Raw genomic sequence first — 16148 nt, 5'->3', positions numbered from 1 at the left:
CTGCCTCCTGACACTGAAGGGTGCACAGCAAGCACTTCACTGTGCATCCGCCACCCTGGGTCATATTCTTCTAGGCCCAGAGGACACCATTTCCCAGCCCCGTCGCCTCGAGGCAGGGTCACATGACTCACCCTGGACACAGCATAGGAGCAGTAGTGATCAAACCCCTTGTGACTTATGAAATCCCCTCCTCCACTCGCTCCTGGTCCCCAGAAAACTTGGAGCCCACCCACAACTGGAGGATGATAGCGTCATGCTCTGGAAGCAGCCTGGGCACCTGAATGGAGGTCCCAATACATTCACTGTGACATGGGTAAGCAGTGACGCTTGCAAGATTTTCGCGTTTGCTCGTGCCTGCGACAGAGCCCAGGACCACGCAGCTGGATCTGATGGCCTGACACTTCCAGGGAAACAGCCCCTGAAGGAGGCTGCGTGGCCCTGACCTACTCTCCATCTCGGTTCACCTGCCCCATCCCCCACCTGCGACTCCCACCCTCTGCCAGAAGGTCTAGATTCCAGCATCCCAATTCAGTGCACGGTCCTTCCTGTGGTACCTGTCACTCTTGTCCAGCAGGGCGCCCTGGAGCTCCCCAGAGGGCACTTAGATCAGGCCCTCGTGCCATTCCACCACAGCGCCCTGGCCTGGGCCTCGGCATCCCCACTTACCCTGGTAGGGCTCAGAAGGCCTCTCCTTCTCTGGTACGTGCAGGCGCACCTGAGAGACTACCTGTGCCAACACCCAGCCGACTGCGCCCTGGCCCAGCCTCCAGCCTAAGGAAGACCCATAAACCCTCCTGGCTGAGTAAACACATTTTATGGGGCCTGGGGACACTTCCTGGCCGTCCTGCCCCCACCTTTCCTTGTCCTGCTCCAGTCTGCCCAGTGCCCCCAGCACCTCCCCACCCCCCACCCCAGGCCTCTCAAACCCATCCTTTCACCCCCTCTGTCCCCAGCCCCTATTCCTTAACATCTGCATCCCAGCTGTGAGGAGGGTGGGGAGTTTCTTCTCTTATCAGCCGTTTTACTGCCCCCTCCTCCCTGGTCATGCAGCCAGTGGGGACAGAACTCCTGGCAAGGACAGGTCGATGCCTGTCAGCTCCCAGCCGACGGTTTACTGAGCAGAGACGGGCCTCCTCGGTGCTGTCTCAGGGGCAGGTGAGGGGCGTGCCTGCAGGAAAGGTGCAGAAAAGACCCCAAAAAGCACGAAGAGGCACCCCGGTCCAGGCGCCTTGGAGAGAGGTGGGACAGAGAAGAACAGAGGGAAGGCAGGGCCAGACCAGAGCCATGTGGGGGGCTCAGCACTCAGCCCAGCCCTGTCCCAGAGACGTAGCCCGGCAGTGACACGGGGCCCCTCCCTGAGCCTCCACCTGCAGGACAATGGAGACACGGGGGCTCCGGAAGGCACATTCTGGAGTCTAGAAGCAGCAGAACTGCGAGAAGTCCAAGAAGGTTTCCGGGAACACCCCTCAAGCTGTGGTGTGGCCCAGGACAGAGTTGGCCACCTGGGACCCAAGCGTGGCATTGCAGTCTTCCAGAGGCCTGGCCGGAGCCAGCGGGAAAAGCCACAAGCCAGAGGAAGGGCAAAAAGGCGGACACGCCGCCCCAGGTCGCCTCTGGGGGCAGGCTTCCTCTTCCCTCCAGCTCCGTGCCCTGTTGCCCACCGGCTGTGACTTCAGGGCCCTGGGCCTTGGCCACCCACCTGGAGAAGACCCTTTGCAATAAGACTGAAGCCAATTTGGCAACGGTGAGGCCCTTGACATTGAGCCGGCGAGGACTCTGAGCCTGTGGGCACAGCGTACAGCCTGTTCCAGCTCTTCCCATGTAACCTGCCTCGGGGGTGATTTCAAGTGGTCCATGGAAGTGCCCGGGGCCACGGAATAGTGCCTGGCTGATCTGATATGAGGATCCCCGTTGTTCACCGCTGCTTGCCCTCTCGATTTCAGGAGTTTGGGGAGAGGAAGTAGCCACCCTTCACAAGCCGCACACTGGGCACGCACAAAGCCCCCTCTGCCCTATCGGCAGCTGCCCATGGAGCACAAGGCAGTCCCTGCTCTCTGCGGGGCTGTGGAAAGGCAGAGTGCGGCATTCTGTGAGGCCCCAAAGAAACTGGGCCTGTCCTTCTCCATCGAGGAGATCTTAAAGAGGCCCGCCAGGAGGAGCGACGGGGTCCGGTGGGAAGGGGCAAGTGGGCCGGGCACCGGGGAAGCCGAAGTTGCAGACTCCAGGCCAGAGAGGCCCCTACAGGACCAGCCCCAGGGTAAGTGACTTCTGGTCATTTCTTATTCATCCTTGGGTCTCCAAGACCCAGCTGGGCTCGGGCAGAGGAGAGGCTACTCCGTCTTGACAGGAGAGAGGGCACGGGCTGGGGCCTTACATCTCTTTCTGTCTAGCCCAGGACCACGGCTGTTTGATGTGAAACCAAGGCTCAGTCATTTGCCGAATGCAGAGAGGGGGACTTGTTCCTCTAACCAGGCCACAGCTAAGAATGCTCATTATCACTTACTCAGCGTTTACAAAGTGACAGGCACTGTCCCGGAGGCTGTGCGTGCCTCCTCTTTAACTTCAGTGGAAAGGCGCAATGATCATAACCTCACAGAGGCGGAAACTCGTCTACGAATGAGATGAGGTGGATGGTGTCCCCAAGTTGCCCAGTGAGTAAGCGGAAGACCCGCGATCAGGACCTGACTTTGGTCACCCCTAAACACTGCTCAGTCAGGCACATTCTTCTTCTTAAGCCGAGTCCAGCCTGCTCAGCTTCCAGTGGCTGAAGCTTTGCCTGGGTCTGCCCACCCTGGTTGTTCCCCTCCAATCCCCAGGCCAGTGGCCCACCCCAGAGCATGTCCCCAAATAACAGTGACCAGATTTGAGACCCCTCCCTGACAGCTGGCCTCAGGGAGGACCCTCGGGTGGACAGGAGCACCTTGCTAAGAGTCAGGAAGTTGTGACGTGTCTCGGTTCCACCTGAGCCTGTGTGACCTTGGGGAAGTCCCTTCCCCACTCAGGCCTCAGCTCTACCCTCAGTGAGCCAGTTGCGTGAAGGAAGGGGACACCGAGGTGTTGTCCCAGGTGTCCACTGGAGTCTGACAGTCGATGAGCCTGGCGTTCTCACATGAGGTTCCCAGCTCTCTCCCCATTTCCACCCCTTTAATCCCAGGAGAGGCTGGAAAGGAAGCTGGGGGAGCCCGTGATATCATGAGGTCATCTCTTATCATACACAGAGCCCCATCCCACCCCGCCCCCAAGTCTCCCAAGAGGGGGTTGTACTCAGCTGCAGGGGAAGACCTGAGAGGGCCACTCCTTCTTGGTGGGGAGTGGGGGGCGGGTCTCCCCGTAGCCAACCTTCTTAATGGGAAAGGATTCTCAGCTTCATTTTCAGAAGTCCATTAGTATCTTCCAGGGAATTGAATGAGCATTCACAGAAACAATTCTTCTGGGAGTCTAACCTCGGTCTCTCTTGCTGCAGCTACACAAAATCCATGGCTGTCTTCTCTGAGACAGAGAGAGAGAGAAAAAGAGAGAGAGAGAGAGAGAGAGAGGAGGTTGGATCTCCCCTCCTGAGGGGCTTCCCTTCTCCTAGCCTGACAATGGCTGATGGCAAAAAGGCGGGCGGTCGCTTTTTCTGAAACTCCCTTAAAGATTCTGGCATGTTCCATGTCCACTACCCTACTACACCCAGACCAAGCCCCCTGTAAGCGATCACCAAAACAGCAGTGGCGACGTTAGACGGGTTCCTGGCTCACGGCCCTCTCATGGCCGTCCTTCCTTCAAACTGTCACCTTTGTGAGCCGCCACCTTACAGACTGTAAACCAAGAGGAGAGGACAAACCACAAGCAAAAACTACATGAGTGGTTAGCACCAGAATTGAGCCCTGGAGACCTGAGACCAGCCACTCTCGATTGTCCCCGAACGTGGTTTAAATCCATCCATCTCCCTCCCGGGGGCCTGGAATTCCGTATTTCCAAAAGCCCGGCACAGACCCCACGGGTGATTTTCAAGATGACTCCGAGGGGCACGCAGACAAACATGGTTTATATCAGTAGTTCCAGTTATTTCTACTCTAAGCTTCTGTTTAGGGCCCATGATACCGGTTGCTTATTCTGGGTCACGATGGGAGGTTTTGTTTTTAAATAAGTTTACTTATTTACATAAACAAAAGAAGTCTGTTTGGGAAGATGTTGAACAAATAATAATTCAGATGGGATGGCAACCTGTCAGAAACCACCGAGGTACCTGGCAGACACCGGAAGGGAGCTGGGGTCTGTGAGACGCTGGGCGAGGAGGGCCAGGAGCTGGGATTCCGGAAACCTGGTCTCAAAACCCCAGTCTGGCACCAATTGACAGGAGGGCCTCCGGGGAGCCGCCCCTCCTTGGGCCTCCATCTCCCCGTCTGGAACATGGACGGACAGAGCCGGCACATTCTGAAGGTGCCTCCCAGCTCTGACACACCACGACCAATTCCGCAACGAACTGTTTGCTAAAAAGCCTTGACAGTTTCAGTCCTGTGATTTTCCACGGCAGAGACTCCCCCTGAGCAGAGGGGGCGACTCCCCGCCAGGCGGGCAGGGGACAGGGTGGCCGGGAAGGGTGGGCCTCTCCCTGCCCTCCCAGGACCCCCTACCCCGCCGTTTCCCTCATGGCAGGCAGGACCAGAAATGGTGTGGCCAGGCCCTCTGTCACCCCAATAACAGAGTGAGGAGTAAATCCCTCTTGGCCCTCCCTTACCACTCACAGGGCTTCGGGGAGTGGTTCATGGAGGCTGGCTGGCAAACATTACCTCCGATCCCAGTCAGCGGGAGTTTGTGAGAATGTAGCATCCCAGGCCCGGCCCAGCACCCAAGACTCAGGCTCCAGGTCTAGGATGGGGCCCAGGAATCCAAAGCCTAACCAGCTCTCCCAAAAGTGGTCCAAAAATGAACATGGCCCAACGACCACTCTCAGGGGTTCAGGGAGGCAGAATGGCTTGTTCCGAGCTGCAGAACCAACACTGCCAGGAGCGGGGGGGCCAAGCCAGTTATCCAGAAGGTCCACCCTCCCCACATCTTTCCACTCTCAAGGGGACCCTCCTAATCTAAGGCTTGGACCCTGCCACGTCTCAAGCCAATGGAAAATTCTAAGAGGGTCTCCCAACTAAAGAGGATGCTGAGCCCAGCTGGCCGCTCCCTTTTCTGAGAGAGGCAAGCTCCCCGAAGCCAGGGAACCCTTCCAAGTCAGGGGAGGCTCCCTCAGGGGAAGCTGCTTCATACCAGAGGCTCAGACCTCGGGGGGAGAGAGACCATCTCTGTACCCGTCCCACTGGTGACCATCCACCAGGAAATTGTGACTCCTGAAGGAAACAAGAGAAGAAGGGACCACCTCAGTGGGTAAACCACTAAGGTTGTCTGGCCTGTGGGGCACCCAGATATATTCCCTGGTCAGCTCTTGAGCCCTTTGATGACTCAGCAAATAACTGCTGAGTGCTCACGCTGGGCCAGGCTGGGGCCTGGGAAGGTGCAGGTGGATGAATAGAGCTGGACAGAGGGACCACCCCCTGGAGCTGGGTGGGGTCAGTGGCAATGAGGCCCTGGGGCCACCACCTTGGAGCTGTGCTGACTTCTGCCCGCTTGTCTGGGAGAGGTGACCGGGATGGTGGAATTCTTGGGATTTGAGGAATGTCCTAGAGCGGTGGTCAGAAAAGTTTTTCTACAAAGGACCACATAGTAAATTTAAGTTTCAGCAGCTAGATGGTCTCTGTAGCCATCACTCGGCTCTGCTGCCACAGCTGTAAAGGAGGCAATGTGCATGTGAATGGGTCTGTCTTTGTTCAAATTAAACTTTATTTACAATCACGAGCAGAGGGCTGGATCTGGCCTCGGGCTGCCTGCGGTTTACCAACCCCTACCCCTTCATTGGTGTGTCAAGTCCTTCGCAGACCGGCCCTGCTGGTCCCCAAGGCCAGCTCCCATCATGCCTCCCTGCCCCTCAGTCTCTACCCTCCAGGCACCGGGAGCTTCTCTCCCGCTTCTAGTCCTTCCTACTCTTTAAATGTCTCCAAGACCTTGTCCTTTAGAAAACTCTGCCCAACCCCCCCACACGCACATCTTCTCGCGCCTTTTCCTCTTCTTTTTTTCTTCCTCCCGCTTGCTTTACACCATGGAAATTTATTCCCTTACAGTGCTGGAGGCCAGAAGTCCAAAACCAAGGTGTCTGAAGGGCAGTTCCTCCTACAGGCCCTGAGGGAAAACCTGTTCAGTGGCTGTCGCCCAGCTTTTGGCGGCTGCAGGCAATCCTTGGCCACGTGTGGCCTGTAGGTGCATCACTCCACTCCTGCCTCCTTCTCGCCTGGCCTTTGCCTCTGGATCTGGGTCAAATCTCCCTCCCCAGTCTCACTTCACGGCGTCAGTCGTAGGACTTAAGACTCACCCTAAATCAGAAGGATCTCATCTCACAATCTTTACGTAAATCTACAAAGATAATGTGTCCAAATAAGGTCACATGCCCAGCTACCAGAGAATAGGACTTGGACATACATTTTGGGAGGAAACACAATTCGAGCCACTATGCCTTCCCTCACTTCTTCGCCCCCTTCATTTTCCTCTTTTTCCCTTCTCATCCCTGTTCCCCTCCTCTTTCCTTTTTCCTCTCCCTCCTTCCCCTCACCCTCCTTCTTCTTCCCTGCACCACCTCAAACCAAACGCAGGCGCTCTGCTCTCTCTGGGCACTGGGCCCAAGGCTGTGTCTGAGACCTGTGGTGTGCCTCCTGGCTCATCACGATGGCTCTGGCCCTTAAAGAGAGAGAGCCAGGGCTCCCCTGAGAGCAGACAGGAGCAGGGCTTAAGGATGCAGAGCTAAAAGCTTGTACTTCCCCCCAGAAGAAGAGTGGTTGGGTCTCTCTCTTTCAAACTCCCCCTCTTAGTCCCTGCCACCAAAGTTATAGCCTAATGTGGCCATGGGGACATTCCTATAGGGCTGGGGCACCTGGAGGTTGGTTCTGAAATTGAGAACCTGACTCCTTCTTAGGCCTTGTGGGAGTACAAGGCAGTACAAGACTTGACCCCTGCTTGCAAAAACAAAAAACAAAACACACACACACACACACACACTGTATTTGTGTGGGATCCTCCACAAAGAAGACCCAGAGGAAAGGATTTAAGCACAAGTAAGCTTATTTGTGTTATGCAAAGACCTCCAGCAATGAAGTGGTGCAACAAAGAAAGGAAGACAGTGAACAGAGGGTATGTGATCAAGTCAGTGATCACTGTGCAAAACTGAGGCTTAAATCCTTTAAAATATGGAGAAAATACACTCCTTGGAATTGCTGTAGATAAAAACCAGGCTCTTGTAGGGATTCACAAGGAAAGCGTTCCAAGCACCCATGCAAGGGGCATTGTGATGTGGCACGTTCTGTTCACAGGGGCTGGAAATCTGCCCCTGGGTTTCCAATTTCCCCATCTCCTTCTGTCCCTCCATGGAAGAAGTCCAACCATGTCCTTGGCAAGGCCAAAGCAAAAGCCAGTGTCCAAAGTTTCTGCTTCATATCAAACCTTAGTCCTTTGGAGCCCACACACCCTGCCGCATGCCTGGTAGCTGCTAGACCACATGGTCATGTGCCCCTGGGCGCGAGAGAGTGAGCTCACACACCAGGCCAGTGCATTACCAGGAGGTGAGAGAGAGAGAGCAAACGCGCGCTTCTTTGTTCCCCTGGGATTATATTAGCTTGGGTGTGGAACACAAAAGGTGCTTTTTAGAACAAACAATCAATTTCCCAAGTTTTGCGGGCTTTTGATAGGTCTACCTCCCAACAGATTCCTTCTTTCCCCAAGCTAGACTAACAGGCCTCTTTGGTCAAGTACTGCGCCCTGCGTCCCCCAACAATCCAGTGCTGGAGGGGGAAGAAAGGAGTGTAAATCCCCCTGGCAGAGCACTGCTATGATCCCCTGGGGTGTGAAGCTGTAGTTTCCTGGTGAAGAAAACAGGCATATGCTCCCCAGTTCATTAAACTCGATGTCTTATTCCTTGTGTTCCTATTCTTAATAATTGGCTATCTATGGTAACAGAATTATCTGGGCTTTTTAGCCAAGAAATACATATCCTGGCAGTAGAAAGTTGTTCTGCAGCACAAAAAGATCTGAGAGGTACAAGCAGGGGGTTGACAACATTACTGTAATAACAGGACCCCAGAGTGTCAGCAGTAGAAGAAATCCGAGTGGGCAGCGGAGGCTTTAGCATCCATTGGCTATAATTTAAGTTCAATGTATCCATCACACACTCCACGGAGGCATCCACTGAATGGCCACTGAGTGGCAGGCATATATATTGCTACACACACACACACACACACACACACACACACACATGCACGCACACACAAAATTGTCCCAAAACTTAGTGGTTTCAGAGAACCACGCACATTTATTATCTCACTCAGATTCTGTGGATCAGGAATCTGGGAATGACTTAACTGGGTGGTTCTGATGGTCCAGGCTAAGAACCCTCTCATAGCAGCACGTCCACGCACTCCATTTGTTACAGGAGTGACTAAGGCGACCCGCATTAACAGAGACAAGAATTCAAAGGGTCCAGTCTCAATGCCAACACAGGTACTAGCTGGGAGAAGGGGATGATGTAGAGAGCAGAACACAAGCACAGCCCTGCCCCCACCTAGAAGGGGAGACAAGTGGCCACCCAGCAATCACCACTGAAAGCACAATGACGACTGTGCTAAGTGCTGGGGAGAGGGTGACACAGGACTTCTATGGACTGTTCTCGGGGAGGCTTGGCCTGTCAGGGAGGCCAGGGAAGGCTTCCCAGAGGAGGTCATGGTGGATGCTATAGGCACAAGGGAGCTGTAGGAAGTCCACGACTGGACTGGAGAGATGAGGCTAGTGCAGGTCTGCCCAGGGAGCCTCCTGCCCTGCACCCCGCCCCCTGTGACGTCCCGGAGGTGTCCCCAGCCTGCAGGGGGGCTCCCAGGGGTGCCTTGGATCTTCTCCGTGGGGAACCCGCTGCCTTAGGAAGACAAGGACAAGGCCCATTTCCAGAGACGTACCCAGCAGCAAAGCCCCCGGGGCCTGGGGCTGAGCAGCGAGGGCCCATTAGCAGACCCCGGAGAAGGAGCAATCAGGAGAGGGAACCGAGCGCGGAGAAACATCGGTTTATAATTAGGTGGCCTAATCACCTGTGTAAATTGTGTATTTCTTATGATCGATGTGCTAAACGGCTCAGGTTTAATTAAGTTCTGCTAACTCATTCTCTGTGAAGACCCACTGAAGTGTAACTCACAGCTTGCGCAATTAATAACGGGAAGAGGAGCAACCTGAAAGGGGGCCGGTTCCCTTTCACCTTCCTCCCCTCTCCCCGCCACCCCACAGGCCCTCCCTGGGTCCCCTCGGCCAGCACTGTGGGGGCACTGCTCTGTGGCCACCAGCTTCTGGGCCTCTCTGCCTGGTCCGGCGATGCTGGGCCTGGACAAGAGCTCAAGAATTTTCTCCCTCCCAATCCAGCGCTAACTTCCAGAGCTCAGAAATGGGGCCCATCACCCCCATCGCCCTCTCAGGCTGGGGCCCAGGAGACCCCAGCCCTGCCTGATGATTAAGAACCTTCTCCCATGCATGGGGCGCCCCATCCATGAGCTTGTCTTTCCAGCTTCTTGTGTAATGAGGTCCAAGATTCCACGGGCTGAGCTCTGTGTTCTACCTTCTACTCTGTTCCATACTCCATTTATGCTGTTCCGCCTTCCGCCACCTGCTTTCTCTCTCGTACCACTGTGGCCTGTAACCCAGGTGTCAGCTTTGCTGGCTCCCACCCCTTTTCTAGAGCAGCCTCCTCCTGAAAGTGGCAGGAAGATGTAAGTGTGGACCTTCATGCCTCCAGCGCCCACGCCTCAGATGCTGCCGTTCCCCACCCCACCAGGCCCTGTGCCCAATGGGCAGCTCCGTTCTGCTCTAAGTCACCGCCCAGAGCTCCTGGGCACCGCCCTCTCCCCTGGACATCCTTCTCCTCCCCAGGCACCAGCAGAGAGGTGGGCGTGTGCCAGTCCACCTTCCTCTCACCTGCCCTATTCTTCCAGTTTCCCCAGCACCATCAGGGTTGGCTCTATCACAGACGACACTCTCTTTCCTGGAGCTACGTGGCAGTTAGAGGAAATTGCAACATAGGGAGAAAGTTTATTGGGGAGTTTGCAAGATGTTATAAAGTCCATTATTTTCTGGGAAGGGAAATAATTTTTAATGGTTTTTCTTTACAAATACACTGGAAAATCTGCAATACTGGGCCACAAATCTGCAGGCCCCTTTGCAACCTCTCACCTCGCCTACATTGTTTACTATGACCCCAAATTATCTTCAAAATAAAGAAACACGCCATCTTTTCTCCAGTATGACTTCCATCGTCAAATTCCCACCAGCGGGATGTACCTTCCTCACGAGCGCCGTTTTGCCTGGTTTGACTGCGGCCATCACCGTGTCTCCCACCCCAGCAGCAGGGAGTCTGCCCAGTTGTGCCCTGAGCCCCTTCACGGAGATGACATACAAAGTTTCAGCTCCTGTGTTAGCACAGCTGATCACAGCTCCTACCAGAAGACCCAGGGAAATGGGCATCTTGCACTGGAGGACCCACCCCATCTTCCCTGCAACATACTGAATGCTGGAAATGGACAGGAAGTCAGTGTTCATTGCTCTTACACCCCCTGGACTACCTGTCAGCTGCCCTTCTCTCTCCACCTGCCAACTGCCCTTCTTCCTCTACATTCCCAGAAAACCTCGAAGAGGTGTCTACAGCTGCCGCCCCCTCCGCTTCACCTCCCTTCTCTCCTCTACCCACTGCCCACTGAGCCCTCACCGTCTCTCTTTGGCGGGAACTGCCATCATGAAGGCCCCTGGTTTGGCGAGGCTCCGTGACCACCCTTCTGCTCTCATTGTCAGCCATCTATTCACGGCATGGACACAGCTGAGCTTTCTTCCTTGAAACGGTTTCTTCACTGGGTATCCATGCCACAGCCTCTTCCTCGCTTTCCTCCTGCCTCAGAGAGCGCCCCCTTTTGGCCCCCTCTTTGGCTTCTCTTGGCTCCCTCATTGGCTGCTGAGCCTCCAGGTGGTGGAAGGGCCCAGGCTTACTCCTAGACCCTCCACTCTTCTTCGCCTACATTTCCTGCCTAAGTGATCTCACTCACTCCCGTGACTGCAGAGGCCAAATGTATGCCGACAGCTCCCAGGATTGAACTCTAAATGTATATGCATGTACCTATTGAGTAGCTTCCTTTGGACAGTCAATAGGCACCTCAAATTTAACATGTCTACATCGAACACCTGATTTCCCCATCACACACACACACACACACACACACACACACAGAGGCACGCGGGCCTGGCTTCACAGGCATGCGTGTGACCAGTGTGGTTGCCCAACCAAGGTCCCACACTCAGAGGGGGATTAATGGGGCTTAATGCTATGGTTATCGTCCTGAAATTCTTATTAATGTTATGTTTAAATGTATGTTTCGTAAGCGAAGTCCAATGAGATCATGAAGCACCTACCAGCTGCCTGGAGCATCAATTCGTGCTCAGTCCCCTCTTCCCTGGGTTGGGATCTCAGCCAGCTATTTTGCAGCCTCTCCCCAGTGACTGCTGCCTCCTCTATCTGGGCTGGGGCATGGGCTGGGCACTTGTGGGAGGAGGGTGGTCTTTGGGTCCTGTGAGGGTCCACACGCACCCTGTTAGTATCCCTGTGCCCCAGGGAGCCTGGCCTTAAATAGCAAATTAAAAAACACCTTACAAGTCAAGACAGAGACTGAGAAAGAAAGAAAAGAAGCCTTCTTTCTGCCTTTTGAACAAGGAGCCCACTTATTTGTTTTGCACCAGGCCCCACGAATGATGTAGTCTACCCTGAGTGGACATGAGGCTGGGCGGGTGTTTGGAAGCAGGCCGTAAGGAGCTCCCTGCTGTGGAGATCAGTCTCTACTTTGTAGACCAAGGCTGGCAAACTTTTACCATAGACAGCCAGGTGGTAATTATTTTAAGTTTCAGGGGCCATGTGGTCTCTGTTGCAACTACTCGTCTCTGCCATTATAGCATAAAAACAGCCATAAACAGTACATAAACCAATGGGTGGGACCGCGTCCCAGTAAAACTTTATTTACAGAAACCAACAGTGGGCCAGATTTGGCCCACAAGCTCTAGTTTGCCATCCCCAGTTGTAGGCAAGGGGGAGATGTTGAAGGCATCTGAGCAGGAGAAAGACAATCAGAGGAATTTCTGGAAGGTTATTTTGGTCTTTCTGTCCAGGATGGATGGGAGAGGTCAGCCTAAGGGCAGGTGATTTAGAAAAAAAAAAAAAATTGCCAAACTCTGATATTCTAGGAACCAGGGGCCAAGGCTTGGTAGTGGCCACAGAGGTTGAAAGAGTGAAACAAAGCAACACAAAGCCAACACCCCCTGGACCACCTGTTAGTGACAAAGGTCACTAACACAATGTGGCTCCTCCCTCTTTCATCCAGAGGAGAGGAAGAGCAAGCGGAGAGTCCGAACCACCTTCACCACAGAGCAGCTACATGAGCTGGAGAAGACCTTCCACTTCACCCACTACCCAGACATCCACATCCGCAACCAGCTGGCAGCCAGGATCAACCTCCCAGAAGCCCGGGTACAGGTACAACCAGCCCCACTCTCGGCCCCCACCTCAATGGACCTGGGGCCATGGGTGAGGCATTGTGGGTCCTGGAGCCTCCAGGCCTGCCCTGTCTGAAGCTTTCCATTGGCTTTGTCCCATGAAAACAGTCATATTTGCTAAATGTTACTTCCCAGGAAATGAGGCCACTGTGGTAATAGGATGATCTCTCTCCTTGGAGGGTGAAAATGGAGTGAGCTGGCATTGGTGATGGCCATGGACAGGTGCTTCCATGCCCTTCTTCTGCACCTGGCTACAGCTTCAGAATGTCGTCCACCATGCAGCCCCCTTCACAAAATACCTCTTGACTGTCTAGACAGGTGTCAACCAAATTTTTCTGTGAAGGGCCAGATGGTAATTATGTTAGGTTGGGGGGGCCAATACAGTCACTCTCACAAGTACGCACCCGTATATTGCTTGTAGCATAAAAGCAGCCACAGACGATGTACATACAAATGAACATGGCGGTGTTCCAATAAAACTTTATCGACGGACACCAAAATGTGAACTTTGTATAATTTCCATGCATCACAAAACATTATTCTTCTTTGGGTTTTGTGCACCCATTGGAAATATGAAAACCATTCTTAGCTCACGGGCTGTACAAAACCAGGTGAGGGCCAGAGTTAGCCGACCGGCCTTAGTTTTCCAAGCCCTGGTCTGGACCTCATGGCTATTGTTTTGAAGGCAGCACAGAGAAGTGGGAAGGGCCCTGGATCCATGGTCTGAGACCCGGTTCGAGCACCAGCTGCCTAATCTATACTCTGAAATTTCTTTACCCAGTGTGTCTATGGCTTTCTCCATGGTTGGAGACACAGTAGCCCCTTGTCACTCACCGGGGGCATGTCCTGCCCTCTTCACACATCTCCAGTTTAACAAGTACCATTCTAGCAAACCCTGATCCAATTGTCAGACTCTTGGCATGCCTCTAACCTAGTTTTCTGTCACCCTTTTTTGAAAAACAAATATGAAGCATTCACTCAAATTCAAACTCTAAGCAAAGGCCCAGGTCAGCAGTCCACTCTTTATTTTATCCCAATCTACTTCTCTCTGGCTAAGGACTGCTCCCACCTCAGACCTCTCCCCTTTGTCTTTCTATTTGGAATCTGTCACCTGCTAATCTGGTAGCACCAGCTAAGTGGCTCAGAGTTCAGCGACATCTCAGCAGAATGACCAAGTAACATGGTCGTGTGTCAGGGACAATCAGGATGCCAGTGAATACAGGAAATTGCTGATGTCCCGTGAATGCCACGGGACCCGCAGGGGTTGCACACAGGCGGCCTGCCCTGGGAAACAGCCTGCCGGTGGGTTTTATTTCATCTGCAAAGCATTTTAAACCTCAGAGCTGTCACATAAAAATCAAGATGTCTCTCTTAGAAACTGGATGAGCCTGCAAGGCTGGGCTCACATTGCACATGGTGGCTGCTGGCTGAAGCTGAGAGGCTGCCCCCCTGGGCTCTGGGGACCGCAGGCCCCACCACTCCCAATGGTGTGGCACCGAACGGCTTCCCTCCCGAAGGGGCCCCCAACCCTGCAGGCATTGAAGGTTGTGACCCCCCAGCCGGCTCAGAAGGCTGACCTCCAGAGCCACAGAAATCCTGTGCGCCCCAAGCTTTCTCAACTGGAAAGTCCCTTGGGAGGCGTTGTTATTATGCGTGTTGGGGGAGGTACTAGAAGGAGAAAAACCCTTTTGTTCATCTCCATCCTCTCTCTCCCTCGTCAGATCTGGTTCCAGAATCAGCGAGCCAAGTGGCGGAAGCAGGAGAGGATGGGCAGCTTTACAGCTCCGCAGCGGCTAAGTGAGGCCGACTCGGCCCCGGCCACACACCTGCACGTGGCCGTGAGTGGCTGAGGCCCTGAGGGGGTCTGGGGGACCCACGGTCCGGGAACATCCCTTCCAGACCCACATGGGAGGAGTCACCTCAGAGGAATTTTTTTTTTTTTTTTTTTTTTTTTAGAAAGAGCATGGGCAAGGAGGTTCTGGAAGTCTGTCTTACCTGGGACAAATCGTTGCCTCTCTCTGTCCCAATGTCCTTATCCACTCAGTGACAATCAACAGTGCTCCTCCCTCTTCCTTGTATTACTTGGGTAAAACTTCACAGTTTACAGAATAGGGTCACAGAGTAAAGGGCGGTACCCGGAGCTTGAGCACTGGAGTCAGACGGCCCGGGTTCGAACCCCAGCTCTCCCCTTAGCAGCAGGGTGACCTGGAAGAGTCACTGTGCCCCTCAGAGGACAGTAATAGCTCTGATGAGAACGAAATGATAGACACGTGAAGATTGCTTGGCACTTAGGAAGTGCTCCCTTAGTATTCGCTGTCCATTGAGTCAATACATATCAGCGTGTGTACCAGATGCTAAACTCTGGGAGACAACACTCAAAGCAACGGACAGCCCTGAGACTAAAGGTTTGTGTAGACCCACGGTGAGGCTACGAGACAGGTTTTTTAAATTTATCCTTTTTTTTCCCCCTAACGCAGAAACTGAGCTCTGAGAAGCAAAGTGACTTTTCCATATCAGGCCATTGCTGTGCATGGGGGGTGAGGACCAGGTTCTCTGAGCCCCAGTGCATGCGATTCTCCCCAGGTCGGGCCCCTCCCCACCCCAAGCTGCCCAAGTCATGGGAGGGAGGGGGGGAAGCTGCGGGCCAGCCCAGGCTGAAGCGGACGACTCACGGCTCTCCTGACCTCTCCCTGTGACAGGGTCCCCTGCTGCCGCCCCCTGCACTGCCCAGGCTGGCTCCTCCCACGTGGTGTTATCCACCAGCTCAAGGTTGGCCGACCTCTGCCTGCTTCCCTGCCTGGACACTGCCTCTCCCGGGCCCCTTTGTCCAGCAGAGCCGCATCCCTGCCCTCTGCTTCCTTCCACCTCTGCACCCCAAATGGGGCAGCGTCTGTGCCACTTCAACATAGGGACTGAACCGACATCCTGTCCGCAATGGAGCCACTCTCCTCTCCAGGTGAAGACGTGTGGCAGGAAGCTGCCCAGACCTCTGGGGGAGTCAGCCTCCTGATCCGAAGGCGGCCCACCCTTCCAGGAAGCCTCCCTGAGCACGCCCCTTGGAAGGCTACAGCGGGCTCGGCAGCAAGGCGGCCAGTGAATGGGGTTCTCCCAGCTCCTCGCCACGGTGGCCCTCCCAGGTCCATGATGGAGGCTTTTCAGGTCTCAGGGTGAGCTCTGGAATGAGGAGGTCATCCTTCCTCACCTGTGCTTCCTCTCACTTGCTGTGTGACCTCCAGCCAGTCACTCCCCCCATCTGGACCTGACGTGTAACATGAAGCAGTTGGATCAGGTGACCTCTGAGGGCCTTCCAGCCCCTCCTTTGGTGAGGTGAACCATGGCAGTAACAGAGGCATGCAGGAGGCCAATGAGAGGTTGTTCGCTCTTTCGTTCATAACACATTTAGTCAGCGCCTGCTGAGTACTCCATGAATGGAACTGGATATTGGCATGAACTGCGAGGCTCTGTCTCTGTGAGCTCAGTCCAGGTTGGTCGAAGGGGGAGCGCTG

At 54.4% G+C, this 16148-nt stretch overlaps 1 protein-coding gene across 1 annotated transcript; it reads left to right on the top strand.

The window, feature by feature from the left end:
- The first annotated feature begins 253 nt into the window (after positions 1–253).
- Positions 254–15551, top strand: ISX (intestine specific homeobox). Its single transcript, XM_054574499.1, has 5 exons — positions 254–313; positions 2023–2257; positions 12471–12622; positions 14364–14480; positions 15342–15551. The coding sequence occupies exons 1-5, from the start codon at positions 254–256 to the stop codon at positions 15549–15551; spliced, it is 774 nt and encodes a 257-aa protein (XP_054430474.1).
- The last annotated feature ends 597 nt before the right edge of the window (positions 15552–16148 follow it).

The sequence above is a fragment of the Pteronotus mesoamericanus genome, unplaced genomic scaffold (assembly GCF_021234165.1).
Source record: "Pteronotus mesoamericanus isolate MK-2021 breed Mesoamerican mustached bat unplaced genomic scaffold, CSHL_Meso_final contig_263, whole genome shotgun sequence".
Taxonomy (NCBI): Eukaryota; Metazoa; Chordata; class Mammalia; order Chiroptera; family Mormoopidae; genus Pteronotus; species Pteronotus mesoamericanus.
The sequence above is the reverse complement of the archived record's forward strand: the minus strand, read 5'-3'. Positions and strand labels throughout refer to the sequence as shown.

What these genes read in the sequence shown, in the direction of transcription:
- ISX (XM_054574499.1), top strand. Translation starts at nt 254, where the DNA reads ATGCTCTGGAAGCAGCCTGGGCACCTGAATGGAGGTCCCAATACATTC. An exon ending in ATACATTCACTGTGACATGG is followed by an intron (nt 314 to 2,022) that starts GTAAGCAGTGAC and finishes CCCTATCGGCAG; the next exon opens with CTGCCCATGGAGCACAAGGC. An exon ending in CCACACACCTGCACGTGGCC is followed by an intron (nt 14,481 to 15,341) that starts GTGAGTGGCTGA and finishes TCCCTGTGACAG; the next exon opens with GGTCCCCTGCTGCCGCCCCC.